Below are 21,045 nucleotides of genomic sequence, written 5' to 3' on the forward strand. Positions count from 1 at the left end.
AAAAATTATTTCAATGTGTGTGTGTGTGCGTGCACGTAGGTATACAGGTATGTGCATAATATGAAAAAGCGTTTTTAGTATTCAGTCACAAAGATGAGTCATAAGGTGTTCAGCTATGCTTCTGTTGATGATTAAGGGGTTTTTCCCTATTAAACAATGCTGCAATAGACATCTTCTTACCTACATTGTAATGTTCTAGTAGTTTTATCACAATAGGTAAGTTTTAATAAGTGCAATTGACAGTCAGAGTGTATGTATTTAAAACATTTTAATGAATACTGCCAGAGCTCTTTCCAAATAGGCTGCATTAATTTAATGTCTAACTATCAGCATATAAGAGGAGCCCATTTGCCCATCTTGTTGCCAGAATTTGATTTTAAGAATTTAAAACAACTTGTGTTAATCTGATAAGCATATCTCATTTTTATTTTATAGTTCCTTAGGTGGAGAAGATTTTTATATGTTTTGACTCTTGTATTTCTTCTTTGTTGACTTGTCTATAGAGCTAAACTTTTCAATCTTCTTGTTCTCTAGGCTGGCAAGGCAATGGATATGTTTGCGAAGATATCAATGAATGTGAGATAAATAACGGCGGCTGTTCTGTGGCTCCACCTGTTGAGTGTGTGAATACACCTGGGTCTTACCACTGTCAGGCCTGTCCACCAGGTGCTGCCTCAGTTCAGTGCCAGCTTTCTGACCCCAGTGCAGGGAACACCGACATAGGAATATGGGATCTTGTGCTCCATTTAAAATATGATTTCTGGCTGGGCGCAGTCACTCACGCCTGTAATCCCAGCACTTTGGGAAGTTGAGGTGGGCAGATCACATGAGGTCAGGAGTTCCAGACCAGCCTGGCCAACATGGTGAAACCCGGTCTCTACTAAAAATACAAAAATGAGCTGGGTGTGGTGGTGCACGCTTGTAATCCCAGCTATTTGAGAGGCTGAGGCATGAGAATCGCTTGAACCCAGGAGGCAGAGGTTGCAGTGAGCTGAGATTGCACCATTGCACTCCAGCCTGAGCAACAGAGTGAGACTCTGTCTTAATGATAATAATAAAATATGATTTTTGTCTGAGGAGAGAAAATAGCGCAGAAAGTTTTGCTTATCTTGTGAATTCAGGACACATTAGTACAACTCTATGATAAGAAAGAAAAACATTTTGAATATCAATGGAAAACAAGCTTTACAAACTGTGAAATAGCCACTGAGATAATGCAGAATTTGAAAAGTTTTCTGAGTGGATCACAGACTTATGGCTCTGTTGCCCTCACAAATAATTTATTAATATCGTGCACTCCTGAGATGTTTTGCATATCAAGTTTACTTATACCACAGGCATCACAGTAGGCATATATAGTAATTGTTGGTTTTTCTCCTTTTCTGGAAAGAAGTCATTTCTGTTATTCCATAATCTAAATCAAAATACTATCCAAGAAGGTCAGGGAGTTCTAAGGGATAAACTGAAACCTTGTATGTTTTAATAACATGGAACTACAGTACTTTGGACTTCTATAATAATTGACCTCTAAGAACATCAGAGTCACTGTAATGTAAAAATATTAACTTTCTTAGTGTCAGCACTTTCTGTGTCTACCAGTAGTTTTATACAGATTTCTTTCATTAGAAACAACCCAGAACATTGTTTGTGAAATCAGGTCACTAATTCTTGTTATTTTTCTTATTTGTGAAATTTCATTCGTTGATGACATTTTATAGTAACGTCTTTTGTTTTGATGATGGAGGATCCCTGATTGGTCTATTTCATGATATTTGAATCCTAGATAGGCATTCTCTTCTGATCTGCTTGACATTGTTCCTTATGGCTTTTGCTCTCATCAGGGTACCAGGGTGATGGAAGAGTGTGCACATTCATAGACATCTGCTCAGTCAATAATGGAGGCTGCCACCCAGATGCATCATGCTCCTCAACTCTAGGTAATGACTCATCTCTCTCTTCAGCTTTGAGTATTGTAATATGATCCTCTAAACCAATTCAACATCTTAAAAGCAAAATCCACTGTTCTCAAAATTATTATTTTGACCTTCAAACCTAAAATTAATCCATGTCATAAAACTACAGATTTGGATTTCTTAAAAATGCAATAGCCTATGCTCTTTAATGGTCTGCTCTAATTTAGGAAATAAGGTAATTAAGCCAGCTAATTAATTAATGATTATTCCAACAAGCCGGCAGGAGAAAAGGAGGAAGAAGGTAATGCCACGTTCTTTTAAAGAACTCTTCCATTTCTATGCTATTGCTTAGAACTGAGCCTCCTGGCTAAACCTGGCTGCAAAGGGAGGTTGAGAAGTACAGTCTGTATTTCAGCTGTAATAAGGAGTTCAGAAAGAAGGAAGTAGAAAATGTATCTAGGGTGACAACCAACAGTGTTTGCAATGCTGCATAAAAGGGTTTAACACTGTAATTTAACAAAATATATACTGCTAAACTTTCTCCAAGAAAGGTTGTATCAGTGTATGTATTATCGACAGTGTATGAAAATACACATTTACTCCCTTTGACAATAATAGATATTATTATTATTTTTCATCTTGGTCAATTTTATAGGCAAAATGAATTTTCCATTATTTTCATTTATGCTTTTTGATTACTAATAACTAATACTTTCCAGATTTTCACTGGCCATTTTTTTTACTTGTTCATGTTCTTTGCTCACTTTCTTACTGATTTGTAAAATTTCTTTATGTACTAAGGACATGATCTCATTATCTGGCTTATGTTTTATAAGTATTTTTCCTGGGGTGGCGTTTTTCTTTTAATCTTGTGATGGCATTTTCTATTCAGAAATTTAGAATTGTTATGTAGTCAAAGAGATAAATCTTTTCTCTTATTATTTCTCCCTTCACAGTCATGTTTAGGAAGGCCTTCTTTACTTAACTGTTTAAAAATTGTCAAGCACATGTTCTTTTATACTTTTATGGTTTCTTTTGTTTTTTTTAATGGTAAAATATTTTATATTTAGAATGTACTTTTTATCTGTAGTATCAAATAGAGATCTGGCTTGGTATTTTCGTTCAAATGAGTGGACCGAAGTCCATTTCTTGAGATAATCATATCTCTTGCTATTTCAAGATACCACCTTTATTCTTTATTAATTTGTCATATATTTTCATATATAGAAAGGAATATATATGTATATGTAAACACACACACACACACACACACACACACGTGACTAAATACTTATTAAATGATTATCAATGTACCAAAGTGGTTAAGAGCACAATTTCTAGAAAAAGACTGCTTGTGGTCAGGTACGGTGGCTCATGCCTGTAATCCCAGCACTTTGGGAGGCTGAGGTGGGCAGACCACCTGAGGTCAGGAGCTTGAGACCAGCTTTGCCAACATGGTGAAACCTCCTCTTTACTAAATATACAAAAAATTAGCTGGGTGTGGTGGTGGGCTCCTGTAATCTCTGCTACTCAGGAGACTGAGTCAGGAGAATTGCTTGGACCTGGGAGGTGGAGGTTGCAGTGAGCTGAGATTGTGCCACTGCACTCCAACCTGGCAGCAGAGAGAGATTCCACCTCAAAAAAAAAAAAAAAAGAAATAGGAAAGAAAAAGACTGCTTGCATTTTTCCCTGGGCGCTGCCATATTTTAGCTGCCTGTCCTCAGTCAAGACACTTAATCTCTATGCTTTAGTTTTTCATCTGTAAAATGAGGAGAATAATAGCACGTAACTCAGGGTGCTTGAGATGATTAAATGAGTCCTTATATGTAAAGTGCTTGTAACCAATATTATTACAAAAATCACTTTTTAAATATGGAAGACAGTCATAATGTTGATGATGTGAAGAATTAATAACACTTTGTGTACTTTCGGCCACCCTTCTTTACTTCATCCTGTAAGCTTAACCTGGGAACTTGAAAACATTTCTAGGCAGAGCTGCGACAGTTTGAGAGCTTACTTACTCCATTTTTCCCTGTAAATATTTGTAAAAGAAGTAATTAACTATAAAAATACATTTCTAGGCAATTATTTATTTTAAAAAGATTTGTGTTTTTTAGTATTGAAATGGCATCTTGCAAGTAATATAAGCTGAGAATATAAAAAAACACATATATTGTCATTCAATTCTACTCTAAATCTGTCACATTGGATAATTTGTTGTATTTTTAAAGTTATTCAGCAGGGTTTTTCTATCCATCTTAAACAGTTCTTGCTGATGGAAGAATGTAGTTAGTTGCCATATTGGTTTCCTTGTATTATTTCAACCATTGTAGAGTAGGAGAAAGAGCATATGTTTCTGCAATGAGATGTGGCTTTTTGCTGTTAAGTGAGAAATTTGGAAAAGTCTCCGGATATTAAATTTAGTAAAATTTTGTAAAGTCTATGATGAGTACTTTTTACTTAACATTGCTGAAGGAAACTGTCAAGATGTTGAATGCTCTAATACCATTCTTGGCTATCACCTTATTTACATCATAATTAATTGTGGATGTTAATTCATGTTTTACATAGACTCAGCCATTTCAAATTCCTTTCGACCAAGTTCCTTCCCAACCCAATTTGATTGCCGTTGTTTTAACCTTGCACCGCGGTGATGAGGAGCTTATCTGAAGTGTGAGAGAATCGAGACCATCCTAGCCAACATGGTGAAACCCCTTCTCTACTAAAAAATACAAAAATTAGCTGGGCGTGGTGACGCACGCCTGTAGTCCCAGCTGCTTAGGAGGCTGATGCAAGAGAATTGCTTGAACCCAGGAGGCGGAGACTGCAGTGAGCTGAGATTGTGCCATTGCACTCCAGCCTGACTCCTGGCGACAGAGCAAGACTCTGTCTCAAAAAAAAAAAGTGTGAGAGAAGTTTTGGTGCTGGTATTTTGTTGATGTACCCACATATTTATGTTACTGTATTATCTTCAATCTGTGGTTTTATTGCAAAAATATTTTAGACACTTGAGTTCATTCTGTGATGGCTAGCCTGTTTGAAACTGGCAGCATACAATTTGCACATCCACATAACTGGGGACATGTGACCTGCCCGTGTAAACTACAGTCTCGTGCGGTTGTGCTGTAGGCACCCTGCACACGAAGGGGCTGTGTGCTAACTGGGCTCCTCCTCATTCTAGCTGTGTGTCCTTGGCCAGAACAGTCTGTTTGTGCTGTAGCTTCATCTATAAAATGGGGATTATAAAAGAGTACCTATCTATACCTATCTATAGGCCTTTTTTTTTCTTGAGATGGAGTTTTGCTGTGTCGCCCAGGCTAGAGTGCAGTGGCAGGATCTTGGCTCACTGTAATCTCCACCTCCTGGATGTGATTCTCCTGCCTCAGCCTCCTGATTAGCCTGGACTACAGGCACACCATTGTGCCCTGATAATTTTTTGTATTTCTAGAAGAGACGGGGTTTCACCATGTTGGCCAGGCTGGTCTCAAACTCTTGAACCCAAGTGATCTGCCCACCTCAGCCTCCCAAAGTGCTGGGATTACAGGCGTGAGCCACCGCACCCAGCCCTCTATTGGGGTCTTGAGGGGATTAAATCAGTCAGTGTAAGTCCAGTGCTTGCAACAGATATTTTCATCCTAAGAATCCCCTTTTCTGCTGTTAACTCCTCCGTGCTGAGGAATGTCTGTCTTGCCCAGGCGCACCTCACCTTTGTGCACAACTCAGGACCATCTGACATATGGGCTGACAGCCCCCATGTCAACCCAATACTTCAATAACATATTGAAGGCATTTAATGGCTTTCTTATTTTAAGATAAGAAATACAAAAATAAAGATTCTATTGTTTTCTCCTCATACCTTGTTTTGTCTACCTGTCAAAATACACAGACTGGATGTTGGTGGATCCTTGTCTAGACGACAGATTCTGAGTTTAGATACCACATCTGAACAGAGGAGGAGACCTGTACTTACACATTTGTTTTTATTTCTGAGCAGGTTCCTTACCTGTCTGCACCTGTCTCCCGGGTTATACTGGAAATGGTTATGGGCCAAATGGATGTGTGCAGCTCAGTACTGTTTGCCTAAGTCACCCCTGTCTAAATGGACAGTGCCTCGTGAGTCCTTTGTTCTTCCTATGGACAGAGAGTACCTAAAAATAATTTTAGTTTCATGCCTGTAAGATGTATCTTTATGGGATTCAGGAATGTTAAGATGTGAGTCAAGTTTCAGATAAGGAACTGTCTAAAACTCTCAGATAAAAGGTAGATAATGATTTTAGTTCTCAGGAAGAAACAATGAGTTAATTTTTTGTGTCAGTGATTTACAAAGTACTAAACCAAGCCTGTAGTTTGATCTAAATAACTCTGACTTAACAATTACCATTTTAACTTATTAATAACAAGTTAGACTACTAGAAAATATGCATAAATACATATGTGTTTATGGCACCTGTTAAATATACCAATAGCACCGCATTCTTCTTATTTGGATTGATTCAAGTTTATTGTCTATCCCTTTTTTTATGGTATTATGTGTTTTTTTCCCCTTAGGACACAGTCTCTGGTTATTTTTGTAAGTGTGACTCAGGTTGGACAGGTGTCAACTGTACAGAAAACATCAATGAGTGTTTGAGCAACCCCTGTTTGAATGGAGGAACTTGTGTTGATGGCATCAATTCTTTCAGTTGTGAATGCACACGTCTCTGGACTGGACTTCTCTGTCAGATTCCCCAGCAAGGTACAGTCAGCATTTCTTATGCCACAGATGCTTACAGTGTAGCAGCAGCATCCTCTAATGAGTCCCTCAGCAGATTCCTCTGCTGAATTTACTTTCTTGTCCAGTTACTCAGATGCTGAGAACTAAGTCTTTCCTTGCAGAAATGGTGTAAAATTCGCAAGGTAAATATTTATCAATCTCACTGTAAGCCAAGAACTTTTCTTCCAAAGAATAATTCAATTAGTATTTGCCATTTTCACTATGTCCTTTTTAAATATAAAGCACGCTAAGGTATTGCCTTCTTTCTCTTTCTTTCCTTCCTTTTTTTCTTTCTCTCTCTTTCTTTCTTTCTCTGGTTTTCTTTCTTTCTTTCTTTCTTTCTTTCTTTCTTTCTTTCTTTCTTTCTTTCTTTCTTTCTTTCTTTCTCTTTCTTTCTTTCTCTCTTCCTCCCTCCCTCCCTCCCTTCCTTCTTTCCTTCCTTCCTTTCTTTTCTTTCTTTTTTGCTCTTGTTGTCCAGGCTGGAGTGCAATGGCGTGATCTCAGTTCAATGCAACCTCTGCCTCCTGGGTTCAAGTGATTTTTCTGCCACAGCCTCCCAAGTGTGTGGGATTACAGGCATGCACCACCATGCCTAGCTAATTTTGTATTTTTAGTAGAGATGGGCTTTCTCCATGTTGGTCAGGTGGTCTTGAACTCTTGACCTCAGGTGATCCACCCGCCTCAGCCTCCCAAAGTGCTGGGATTACAGGGGTGAGCCACCGTGCCCAGCCTGCCTTTTATGATTTTCTAAGAGGAAGTTTTCTGAGGAGCAGCCACTTAATTTCCCTAGAATACTGCACTTAATCATTCACTCTCCCATTCCAGGATACACAGTGGCTTCCTGTTGCCTGTTAAATAGAGACTGGGATTATTTTTCAATGAACTTATATAACTGAGTCTCACTTGATCCATCTAACCTTATTTTTCACTAATTCCCTAGAAATGCCTTTATCAAGCAAGTTTTCTTTCACTACTGGAGCCCATGTGCCACCATGAGTATTTCCCACTATGTCCATTTATTTGAGATATTTCTCTCCATCAACCTCCTCAAATGTCTTCCTTGTTTCCCATCCAGATGTGTCTGTCCCTCGGTACTCCCCCTTCAACCTCCTCCATAAAGTCACTTTTGACTCTTCTACCCCCCAGTTAAAACTCCTGATGTGGAACCAATGCATTTATTCAGAAGTTGTTATATGTTAAGGACAATAGTAGACCCTATGGAGAAATATGGAGGCATAAAATACTGTTTCTGCTTATGATCTGCTCACCTTCCAGTTGAGGAGACAAGGCCAACCCCAAATGGCAGAACAGATACAAGAATTAAAGATATGAGCTATGTTGTGTGGGGTGAAATCGAGTGTCACAGGGATGTAGAGAATGGGAATCAGTGAAAACATAAGACAGGGGCAGTTCATGGAGCAGGTGATGAGGCATCAGCTGAGCTTTGAACAACAGGTGGGATTTCCATGGAAGCTGACAGAAAAAGGGGACAGAGAAGAGGGAATGGCAGGGCTTTATGTCTCCAACCTTCATTATTCAAATTTTCTCTAAATATTTCGGCAGCAGAGTTACAGTTGCCCAAGCTCTTCCTTTCAGGAACCTCTGAAAAGCACAGTTCATCTTTTCCTTTGCAGTTTGTGGAGAGTCGCTGTCAGGAATCAATGGAAGCTTCAGCTACAGGAGCCTGGATATTGGTTATGTTCATGATGTTAACTGCTTCTGGGTTATCCAAACTGAAAGGGGAAAGGTAAATGCAGTAACTCTGGCCCAAATGCATATTATATGTGTATATATAAATATGGAATATATGTATATATTACAGAAAGTACATACAATGATAATTCAGCTATCATATGTTGAGTGCTTACTAAGTACTGAGTGCCAGGATTTTGGCTAGACATATACCTACATTTCTATAACCTTAACGTTAATTCTTAAGAAGTAAGTAACAGGGACCAAGTGCAGTGGCTCACACCTGTAATTCCAGCACTTTGAGAGGCTGAGGTGGGTGGATCTGCTGAGGTCATGAGTTTCAGACCAGCCTGGCCAACACTGGAGAAACCCCATCTCTATTAAAAATACAAAAAAAAAAAAAAAAAAAATTAGCCAGATGTGGTGGCACATGCCTGTGATCCCAGCTACTTGGGAGGCTGAGGCTGGAGAATTGCTTGAATCCAGGAGGCAGAGTTTGTAGTGAGCTGAGATAGTGCCACTGCATTACAGCCTGGGTAACAGAGCACTTTAGGAAGCCAGAGGGCAGATGGCCTAAGGTCAGGAAATTGAGACCAGCCTGACCAACATGGTGAAACCTCAGCTTTACTAAAGTTACAAAAGTTTGCCAGGTGTGATGATGGGTGTCTGTAATCCCAGTTACTCAAGAGGCTAAGGCAGGAGAATTGCTTGAACTTGGGAGGCAGAGGTTTCAGTGAGCCGAGATTATAGCACAGCACTCCAGCCTGAGCAACAGAGAGACTCCGTCTCAAAAAAAAAAAAAAAAAGAAGGAAAAAAGTAACAGGATTCTCCTTTTACAGATGAAATAATGAAAAGTAGGTGAAACTAAGCAATTTTTGTTAACACTTCTTAGCTTGTAATAGGAATAGTTGAATTTCAAAGTCAAGTTTGTCTGATTCCAAAGTCCATGCTTTCTCCAGTATGAATGATTCTCTATACTGGTTGACTGACTGCAAGCCAGTAGTTAATTTGTAAAATCATGTTGTTATTGAGACACTATTTTTCAAGATGGTCACTCAGTATAATGTTGATTATTATGCAAAAATGGTGACTGATATTAAGATAGTTTTCTTATCAAATGTCTTCACTCTGCCATGTTCTGTGCTAAGAGCTTCATATACATTATAGCATTCCATTTTTAACTCTCATAACCCTGAAAGATAGAAATTATTATCTTCATTTTACACATGAGGAAACAGAGCCTGGTGAAACTGAGAAATGTGTCCAGGTGCATGTGGTTCGAAAGCAGCAGGCAGTGACTCAGACACAGGCCAGTCGCCTCCAAAGCCTGTCACTCTGACCTGCTGTGTGAACGCTCTTCTAATTTAGATCCAAGCCCAAGGTTCTTAGTGCTTTTATACCCAACATTAATTACCCAGACATTTCCAAATATTGTTTCTCAACCGTCTCCTGGGCTCATAAAAATAAAGTGGTATGTCTGAATAGATAAAATTTTCCCTTGCAATCCTATTAACTTTTTGTAGCAAACTATTACAGAGGGCATTGTACAAGGGTCAAAAAACATTTTTTTCTCCTTAGGGAGGAAGGACTATTTGGGACCTAGTTACCTCACACTAATAAACTCCAAAATAAATTTCCCAGTGGGTATGCTATGTTTCCTTCCTTCCATTTAGTTTTCATGAATTCTATTTCCTGGCATTGAAAATATGCTTCTTTTGAAAAAAAAATTCTTAGGTGAGAAACTTTTAATACTTTTATTACCAGTTTGTAAGAAAATTCATCTTGTTTTTTTCTTGATTATTGTCATTTTATATCTTTTCGCTCTCATAATGGACATAATATGGAAAATACATACAAATCAGGATAGATCAATTAATGAACATTTGGGTTTCATTTAAATTGTTTTAAGAGAGAAAGTCATGTAGTAATAGGTAACTGATCTTAAAATACCCTAGCACAGAATTTCAAAAATTCCTGAGATTCTTTTTCATTAACTGAATATTGTTGTGGTTTTAGGTTCTGATGAAAATTAAATTTGACAGCCTTCTTTTGATTGTTTATTTCAAATGAGGTTGTCAATACATTTTCTAAGTTGTATTATTATATTTGAAGTCTGTATTCTAATACATTCTGACACATTGTTGTGTTTATTCTCTTCTACTGGTATGCTCAGTATTTTTTCTGTTACCTTCTTCCCATTCTCTGCTCTTGGTATTCCTCATCCTTTAATTACATCCAGTCCCTGAAGCCTTCCAGGCTTTACATGTCTACATCCTGACTACTCCGCCTACACCTGAGCCTGTCGGTCTGGGCTGGCATCAGAATCTTAGCTCCTCTGGAATCAGCATCCCTGGTGGGCAGTGATGAATGTCTGTGTATTCGATGCACAGATTATTCAGGGAATCAGGGTGTACATTCTTGTGAATGGTAATATTAGCCAATTAAACTTAATTCAAGGTAGAGTTTCAAATGTCCAGTTTATCTTACTGCTTTAGAAGTACGTTTGAAATACCTTGGTTTGGTGGACTTGACAAGTTTAATGAAATCGGGGTAAATCTGTGTTATTAACATTAAGATTTTTGGATATATTTTGATGTTAGTTAAAGTTTGTTTTTAACGATATTTAGCCAAGTCATTTAGTATGTAGATTGCCATACGTACTGGTGGATAATTAGGAAATGATAGATCTATTTCTTGAAAGTGCCTCAATATGAATGCTGCTAGGAAGTGGGAGAAATATTTTTAAATTAACATAGAAATAAAAGATAATATATGTGGCCTTTATATTTTTAGGTCCTGCGTATCACTTTCACTTTTTTCCAATTAGAATCCATGGACAATTGTCCACATGAGTTTCTTCAGATTTATGATGGAGATTCCTCCGCTGCTTTTCAACTTGGAAGATTTTGTGGCTCCAGCCTCCCTCATGAACTCCTCAGCAGTGACAATGCTCTCTATTTTCATCTCTATTCTGAACACTTAAGAAGTGGGAGCGGCTTTACTATAAGATGGGAAACACAGCAACCAGGTATATTCACACATGGAGAAAAAACAAGCAAAATTTTGAGGTTATTAAGTTTTCTTAATCAATGTTAGACTTTTGGATGCATGAGATGTTTTGAGATCTGACTATATATATTATTTTTATAATTATTTTATTCATTTATTTATTTTGAGACAGGGACTTACTCTGTTGCCCAGGCTGGAGTACAGCGGCCTGATCATGGCTCACTGTAGCCTCAACCTCCTCTGCTTAAGTGATCCTCCCATCTCAGCCTCCTGAGTAGCTGGGACCACAGGTGTACACCACCACACCAGGCTAATATTTTTTGTGTTTTTTGTAGAGGTGGGGTTTCTCTATGTTGTCCAGGCTGGTCTCAAACTCCTGGACTCGAGCAATCCATCCACTTCGGCCTCCTAAAGTGCTGGGATTACAGGCATGAGCCACTGTGCCCAGCCATAATTACTGTAAAATCAAATCAACCTAGAATGAATTAGAATTTATTTTGTGTTTAAAGATAATACAATTAGCATGAAATAGAAGGGATTAAAAAACATAAGTCTTAGTTGGTCCCTTATCAAATTACTGAACAGCCTTTTTATAAGCTCTACTGTAGTTTGTTGCAGAAATGCTGAGGACATTGTCCGCCCCTTCATGCAGTATTCCTTATCTGAATGAACACTCAATAATTTTTTCTTTTTGTTGTTATTTTAATTATTCTATTTTCTTTTAAGTTTTTACTATGAAAGTTTTAAACAAATAAAAAATAAAGAGAGCAAGCCCCCAATTCATTCATCAATACATATATGGATCTATTTCACCATTTTCTCATCTTTTTTATTGGTGTTTTTATCTATCTTAAGGCTTCCTAGTCTTTAACTACTGAAGCTTGAAATCTGAAAGTGTAATTTCAACTTGGTTCTTTTCAAAGATGTTGGATATTATCATATAAGTTTTTGAATCAACTTGTCAGTTTTCTCCAATAATTTTATTAGAATTACATTGAATTTATAAGCACTTGGGAAGACATGACCTCTTAAAAATATTGAGCTTTCCAGTGTTTGGAAATAGACTGTTTTTAAATTTAGTTCTCTTTTAATTTATCCTGGCAATATTTAATCACTTTTAGTGTCTAAGTATTTCATATCTTTTGTTAGATTTATTTATAAATATTTGATATTTTATGCTTAGTGAAATATTAATTTTCCAAAATTTAATTTTTCCACTTGTTATGTAAAAATATGTTTTTTAAATGTTAGATTTTGATTCCATATACATTGTTAAATTCATTCATCAATTCTAATTATTTTTTGTAGATTCTTTTGGATTCATTAACATACACAATTACATCATCTGTGAATGAAGGATATTTTTCCCCTTCCTTTCCAGTCTTTGTAAATATTATTTCTTTTCCTTGACTTACTGCCCTGGTTAGGACCTTCAATACCAAGCAGAATAAAGGTGGTAAAAAGGAAATCCTTGTCTTTTCCCTGACTGCATGGGGAAATGCTCAATATTTGTTGTTGAATATGATGTTAGCTATAAATTTTCATAGATAACTTTTATCAGATGAAGGGTCTCAACTACTATTGCTGTACAACAAATTTTCCACGCATTTAGTGTTGTAGAACACTAATCATTTGACTTTGTTTCTGATTTATGGGCCAGGAATTTGGAAAGAGCCCAACATGACAGTTATTAAACTTGAAATCTATTCAGCAGTTATAAGCAGATGTCAACTGAGACTGTAGCTGTCTAAAGGCTGGACTGAGCTGAACATCCCGGATGGCCCACTCCAATGGCTACCAATCGATGCTGGCTTTCAATGAGAGTTCAACTAGGCTATGGACCTGAGTGCCTGCATGTGGCTACTCTAAAAAGATGGTCGTAAAATAGTGAACCTTTTTTCGTGGCAATTGACTTTTCTCAGAGCAAGCATTACAACAGAACCAGACAGGTGCTGCATGGGCTTTTTTTGGCCAATGTTTGGAAGTCATTGTATTATTTCTACCATATTCAATAGGTTAAATTAGTTACAAGCTAACCCAAATTCAAGGGGAGTGGACATAGGCCCACTTCTAAATGGGATAGTTGTCAGAATTTATAAACAGTTAAAAAACACCACATCTTTTGTTCCTAGTTGCCAAAAATTTTTAAAAATTATCAGTGAATGTTGGAATATATAAAATACTTTTTCTGACTCTATTGAGGTGATCATATATTTTTTGTCCTCTATTCTGTAAATGTAGTGAATTCAACTGATTGATTTTGAATGGTGAATCTACTTTGCATTCATCACATATTTTCCATTTGTTCATGGCAAGTTATGCTTTTTATACATTACTAGATTTTATTTGCTAATATATATTTTTAGAATTTTTATATCTATATTTAGGAGATACTCTTTTGTAATTTTGTCAAGTTACAAGTAATGCCAATCTTTTAAAATTCAAAGTGTCCTCTCTTTTTATATTCTCTGGAAGAATTTGTGTTAGATTGACAATATTTCTTCCTTAAATGTTTGAAATAATTTACCACAAAGTTAATTGAGACTGCAGACTTCCTTGTGAGAAGGCTTTAAATTATGCTTCAATGTATTTAGTATAGATCTATTCAGATTTTACATTTCTTCTTTTTTCAGTTATGGTACCTTTTTTTTTTCCTCAAGAAACTCATCTATACTTTCAGAATATTTTCTTACTGTGCTTTAGTGTTTGTAGGCTCTGTAGTGATGTCCTCTCTTTTCACTCCTGTTATTGATCATTTATGTTATCTTTTTTTACCTTGGTAAGTCTTACTAAGGTTTTGTTAATTTTACTAATCTTTTCAAAATTCCAACTTCTGGCTCTGGTAATGTTTTCTGTTGATTTTTATTTCATTGTTTTTACTCATGGTTTTATCATTTTCTTTCCTTGTGTTATTTTGCACTTTATTTACTGTTGCTTTAAAATTTTTTCCTAGCTTCTTTAGCTTCTTGACTTGGAAGCATTGACAAATGAGTTTGAATATTTTAGAATTTCTGATGTATGCACTAAAGCTATGCATTTTTCTCAGAGAACTTTTATATGGATCCCACAGGTTTTAATATATATTTTTTCATTTGCATTTAGCTGAAAGTATTTTCTCAATTTTATTTTGAATTCTCTGTGACCATAGGTTTTATTAAAAGTATGCTGTTTATTTACTGACGTGATCACTAATCATGCAGTATATTATTTCAATCTTTTGAAATTTTTTGAGATTTATTTTATAGACTAAAGTCTATTTTGGCTCATTTATTGTATGGACAGGAAAGAATGTATTTTCTGCAATGGTTAGAGGTAGTCCTCTACCTATATTAACGTAATCAAGTTGGTAAATAGTGTTTTTCAAATATTAATTTTCTTTACTGCTTTTAAAAAGTATTTGCTTTATTACTTAGTGAGAAAGTTATAGTAAAATCTCAAACTGTGATTATAGATTTGGCAACTTTTGGTTCTGAAACTTTTGCTTTATATATTTTCTTACATTATTTTTTTCTTTTCCCAATATTTCAAGCATTTATGTTTTTCCACCTTTATTGGGGTTTAATTGAAAAATAAAAGTTATATATATTTAAGATGTACAATATGCTGTTTTGATATATTGTATATATATCATTGTGAAAATGATTACCACAATCAAACTAACATATCAATCATCTTACATACTTACCATTTCAATATGGTGAAAATATTTAAGATCTACTCTCAGCAATTTTCACAGATATAATATGATATTGTTAATGATAGTCAGTATGCTGTACATTAGATCTCCAGAATCTATTCATTCCAGAGAACATAAATGTTTTACCCTTTGACCAATATTTCCCTATTACCCCCACCTCTCAGCTCCTGGCAACCGCCATTCTACTTTCTGCTTCTATGAATTTAGATTTCACATATAAGTCAGATCATGCAGTATTTGTACTTCTATGTCTGACTTATTTCACTTAGCATAGTGCCTCCCTGTTTCATCCATGTTGTCACAAATGACAGGAATTCCTTTTCTTTTTAAGGATAAATAATTGTCTCATTTATATGTATGTATGTGTTTGTGTGTATTTATATATTGCACATATTCTTTATCCATTTACCTGTTGATGAGCACTTAGATTGATTCCATATCTTAGCTATTGTGAATATATTGTAAATAATGCTGCAGTAAACATGGAAGTACAGATAGCTTTTCCAGATATTGATTTAATTTTCTGTGAATATATAACCAGAAGTGACATTGCTGAATGATATGGTAGTTCTCTTTTTAATTTTTTGAGGGACTTCCATTTGTGTTTTAAATATGGCTTTAAATATGGCTATATTTTAAATATTGTTTTAAATATGGCTATACCAATATACTTTCCCACCAATAGTGAGCAAGGATTTCATTTTCTCCACATGTCACCAATACTTGTTATCTTTTGTCTTCTTGAAAATGGCCATTCTGACAGGTATGAGGTGGCGTCTTATTGTAGTTTTGATTTGCATTTCCCTGATGATCACTGATGTTGAGCATTTTCTCATATATTTGTTGGCCATGTGTATGTTTTCTGTTGAGAAATGTCTATTTGGATCCTTTGCCCATTGTTAAGATTGGGTTAATTTGTTTCGTTGATGTTTACTTGAGTTTTTTTAATATATTTTGGTTGTGTTTTTGCAGTCACATCCAAAAAACATCACTTCTCAGACTAATGTCATAGGGCTTTTCCTGTATGTTTTCCTGGATTACTTCTTCAATTTCAGGCCTTATGTTTAAGTCTTTAATTCATTTTGAGTTGACTTTTATATATGGTTTTTGATAAACATTGTTTCATTTTTCTGAAAATGGATATCTAGTTTTCTCAGCATTATTTATTATAGACTATCCTTTACATATTGTGTGTTCTTTACATGTTTGTCAAAAATCAATTCAGCATAATGTGTGAACTTACTTCTGTGCTCTCTGTTTTGTTCCATAGGTCTAGATATCTGTTTTTAGTGCCAATAACATACTGTTTTGATTACTACAGTTTTGTAATATATTTTTAAATCAGGCAGTGTGATGTCTCCAGCTTTGTTCTTTTTGCTCAAGATTGCTTTATCTATTTGGCGTCTTTTGTCATTCCATATGAATTATAGCATTATTTTTCTATTTTGTGAAAAATGCCATTGGAATTTGGTTAGAGATGGCATTGAATCTGTAGACTGCTTTACATAGTTTGGACATTTTAACAGTATTCTTTCAATTCATGAACAACAAATATTTTCTTTATTTTCATTATGTTGTATAGTTTTCAAAATACAGATATTTCACTTTCTCGGTTAAATTCATTCCTAAGTATTTAACTTTTTGATGCTATTGTAAATAGAGTTTTCTTCTTAATTCCCTTTTTTTTTTTGAGATGGAGTTTCGCTCTTGTTACCCAGGCTGGAGTGCAATGGCGCGATCTTGGCTCACCGCAACCTCCACCTCCTGGGTTCAGGCAATTCTCCTGCCTCAGCCTCCTGAGTAGCTGGGATTACAGGCACGCGCCACCATGCCCAGCTAATTTTTTGTATTTCTAGTAGAAATGGGGTTTCACCATGTTGACCGGGATGGTCTCGATCTCTTGACCTCGTGATCCACCCGCCTCGGCCTCCCAAAGTGCTGGGATTACAGGCGTGAGCCACTGCACTCGGCCTCTTAATTCCCTTTTTGTATAGTTTATTGTTAATCTATAGAAATGCGACTAATTTTATGTGTTGATTTTATATCCTGTAACTTTACTGAATTTGTTTGTTCATTTATTAGTTCTAAAAGTATTTTGGTGGAGTCTTTAGGGTTTTCTATGTATGAAAGATCATGCCATTTGCAAACAGACAATTTTACATTCTAATGAGATCATTTTTCTTCAGCCTGAAGAACATCTTTTAATATTTCTCATAGAGCATGTCTGCCAAAGACAGATTCTCTCAGCTTTTGTTTAGAAATTCATTTTTCCACCTTAATTTTTGAAAGATATTGTTACACATATAATTTTAGGTCGACAGTTTCCTATTAGCCACATCAGTGTCTTCTGACTTCCATAATTTTGGGCGGTAGAGGAAACTCAGTGGTAATTCTTGTTGTTCTCCTGAAGATAATATGTCTTATTTTCTCCCCCATCACTTTTTTTTTGTGTATATATTTAATTTTCCATAACTTGATCTTCGCATATCTAGATCTGGTTTTCTCTGTGTTTGTCCTGCCTGAGAGTCACTGAGAGTTTTGAATCTACAGGTTGCTTTCTTTTATGTAACTTTGAAAATTTTCAGTCAATATTTTTTCGTATATTGTATTGCTACTTTTTTCTCTCTCTTCCCCTTTTGGGACTCAAATTACACATATGATAAAGGTTTTGACTATTTCTAATAGCTCTTAGAGTTTTATATCCTTACCTTCTTTTTTTCTCTGATTCTATTTGGTTCTTTTGTTTTGAAAAGTCTATAAGTACAATAATTTTGTTTTCTGCTGTGTCCAATCCACCATTAAAACCCATGCACCATGTAAGGAGTTTTTGATTTCAGATATTGTATTTTTCATTTCTAGAATATCCATTTGATTCTTTAAGTATAGATTTTAATTCACTGTTGAGATTCTCATCATCTATTTTGTCAATGTTTTTCCTCTAAGTTTTATCATAGTTATTTTGGAGTTTTTGCTTGGTAGCCTCAGTATCTGGAATATTTCTGGCTTTGCTTAGATTGCTTGTTTTATTTATTATTGATTATTGTTTTTTTTTTTCTACTTCCTCACTGCCCTAGTAAGTTTTTATTGGGATCAGGACATTACACATGATATATTGCAGGAATTCTGAATTATATTATCTTCCTCTCAGAAGAGTTGGGTTTTGTTCTAGTAGGCACTTATGTTCCTGGCAGATCACTTTCATTTAATCAAGACTTGAATGTACAGGGGATCTATTTCAAATCTTCCTTGAATCCTGGTGGATTGTCTTAATTCCTAGATCATGATTCTTACCCTTTAGCATACTTTTCTGGAGTTTCAATTCCGTTTTCAGAGTTTTCACAAAAGTATCTTTTTTCTGCCTGAGTAGGACAACACATCACTTTGGTATTTATTATTCATACTGTCTTCGACTCTTAGCATCCTCACTCCCCAGAAGCTGTTCTGTTAGACCTGCCATCTTCCCTGGTGCATGTGCGGCTTGGGAGTCAGCTAAGGACCTAAGGAAATGCCTGTGCATTTTTGGGGGTGCCATTTCCATGCAGCTGCTTTCCTTATAGTGTGCAACTCCAAAACCCCAGATGCTTTGGTAGCCCTAAATTATGAGTTGTTTGCTTACTGTAGAAAGGGTATTGCTGTCTCCTTGGGCTTCATGTCTTTGAATTCTTGAGTGAGTATGGGACATACTACATATGCTTCTCTTTTCAGAGATCACAGTCCTTTGCTATTTGCTGCTCCTTGCCTGAAAATGACAAAAACTAAAACAAACAATAATTCCTTACTATTACCAAATATTAATCATTGTTCTTTTTTTTTTTTGAGATGGAGTCTTGCTCTGTTGCCCAGGCTAGTGCGATCTCAGCTTACTGCAGCCTCCACCTCCCAGGTTCAAGCAATTCTCCTGCCTCAGCTTCCCGAGTAGCTGGGACTGCAGGCACATGCCACCATGCCCAGCTAATGTTTTGTGTTTTTGGTAGAGATGGGGTTCAGTGTGTTAACCAGGATGATCTCAGTTTTCTGACCGACCTTGTGATCTCCCTGCCTTAGCCTCTCAAAGTGCTGGGATTACAGGCATGAGCCACCACCTCCAGCCCATTGTTCATTTTCTTTTTTTTAAGTAAGAGCAAGTTTATTATTAAGAAAGCAAAGGAATGAAAGAATGGCTACTCCATAAGTAGAGCAGTGGCATGGACTGCTTAACTGAGTATACTTTTAGTTATTTTGTGATTATTTGCTAAACAAGGGATGGATTATTCATGAGTTTTCTGGGAAAGAGGTTGGCAATTCCTGGAACTGAGGATTCCTCTCCTTTTTAGACCACAGAGAGTAACTTCCTGATGTTGCCAGGGCATTTGTAAACTGTCTTGACACGGGTAGGAGTCTCTTTTAGCATGCTAAGGCATTATAATTAGCATATAATGAGCAGTGAGGATGACCAAAGTTCACTTTTGTCACCATCTTGGTTTTGGCGGTTTTTGGCTGACTTCTTCACTGCATCCTGTTTTATCAGCAGGGTCTTTGTGACCTGTATCTTGTGCCGATCTCCTATATCCTCCTGTGACTATGACTGCCTTAATATCCTGGAAATGCAATCTACTATGTCTCAGCCTTATTTTACCCAGCCCCTCTTCAAGATGGGAGTTGCTCTGGTTTGAACACCTATGATATATTTCCCCACTCCCTTTTATAAGGGGACCCTTAATCCTAAGGATTGTAGAGGGAGGATGATCAATTTTCTGTAACTCCCTCAGGATGAATAGGGGCAATGATATTCCTGCCTAACTTTTAGGGTATCTTGTAATCAAGATAGAGAGGAGTGCAGTCAGAAAGTGTCAGTATGGTGAAGGCCATTCGTAACTCGGACAAAAGATGATATCCACAGTTGGCCAATTGGTGCTGCAGTCTGTTTCCTGTGGGTTGGGGGTTTCCTCAGTATTGTCCCTACTGGGTTTGCCAGGAAGATATTACCGGAAAGGAGTCCTCATCTAGACCCCAAGAGAGGGTTCTTGGACATTGCACAGGAAAGAATTTGGGGCAAGTCCATAAAGTGAAAGCAAGTTCATTAAGAAAGTAAAGGCATAAAGAGTGGCTACTCCATAGGCAGAGCAGCCCTTTGTTAAAATTTATTTGTTAAAGAAATGGGTTGTTTGTTCTGTAGATCATCCCACATCTTGGATTTTGCTGTTTGTATTCTACATGCCATTTGTCATGTTGGAAACTGGTACTTATATCAAAAAGTTTGGTTAAATTCAGGGGGGTTTATTTGGTAAAAATAATCTCTTCAGGACAGAGATGGTATCTGCTTGTCTATTATGACATTAACATTGGTCAGCGTGTTTTGATCTCAGGTTGAACTTCCCATTTAAAGCCTCTTTTGCACTTTAATGGTTTTAGCATTCTTTAGGTTTGTTATTTAGATGAGTTATTCATTGAGACCTACAAAATGATAACAGTTTGATTTTTATTATTTCTTCTTCATTTATTATTTGAAGTTCTTTAATGGAGTAGAACTTACTCATATCAGCTATTTGGTTGCTTTCATACAGAGATCATGTAGGAAAGGTAGGGTAAATGCTTGATTTTTCTCTTTTTTTCTTTTTTTAAAAAGTATTCAAATTCATGACTTGGTTCTCTAGCATTCTTCCAAATGATCACTTACTATTCCATTTTATTTTGTTTTGTTTTTGATATCTATGCATTTATATATTATAGCATATTTTACATGCTTTAATCAGTTCTAGACATTTTAAAATGTTCCATGTTTGGTTAGTGGGAAGTTTTTCCAGTTAGTTTCTGAACTTCTTTTTCCAAACTGCAGTTACCTTTGAAAGCTTCTTTACTTTCTGGTCTGAAAACATGTTTTAGGCTCTTCCTGTCCATTATTTACTCACAGGACTGAAAACCCTGATTTCCCTAAAGAGTTCCAACTCTTTCCGTGGGAAACGGTATTTAGATCTCACAATCTGGGTGTTACAGATGGCTA

General features: G+C 36.3%; 1 protein-coding gene across 2 annotated transcripts in view; it reads left to right on the forward strand.

Moving 5' to 3' along the window:
- Positions 1 to 21,045, forward strand: part of CUBN (cubilin) — a 290,819-nt gene that overhangs the window by 18,144 nt on the left and 251,630 nt on the right. Inside the window, exons 9-14 of one of the 2 annotated variants that reach the window (XM_021675689.2) lie at positions 535 to 666; positions 1,842 to 1,937; positions 5,908 to 6,026; positions 6,462 to 6,648; positions 8,301 to 8,413; positions 11,153 to 11,387. In XM_021675689.2, coding sequence (XP_021531364.2) covers positions 535 to 666; positions 1,842 to 1,937; positions 5,908 to 6,026; positions 6,462 to 6,648; positions 8,301 to 8,413; positions 11,153 to 11,387 — 882 coding nt within the window. Of the gene's footprint in view, positions 1 to 534; positions 667 to 1,841; positions 1,938 to 5,907; positions 6,027 to 6,461; positions 6,649 to 8,300; positions 8,414 to 11,152; positions 11,388 to 21,045 lie in introns of those variants that run through there. The other variant, XM_021675690.2, reaches the window with a different exon arrangement.

The sequence above is a fragment of the Aotus nancymaae genome, unplaced genomic scaffold (assembly GCF_030222135.1).
Source record: "Aotus nancymaae isolate 86718 unplaced genomic scaffold, 86718_ANA_hifiasm-v0.15.2.pri h1tg000077l, whole genome shotgun sequence".
In the NCBI taxonomy this organism is placed as follows: Eukaryota; Metazoa; Chordata; class Mammalia; order Primates; family Aotidae; genus Aotus; species Aotus nancymaae.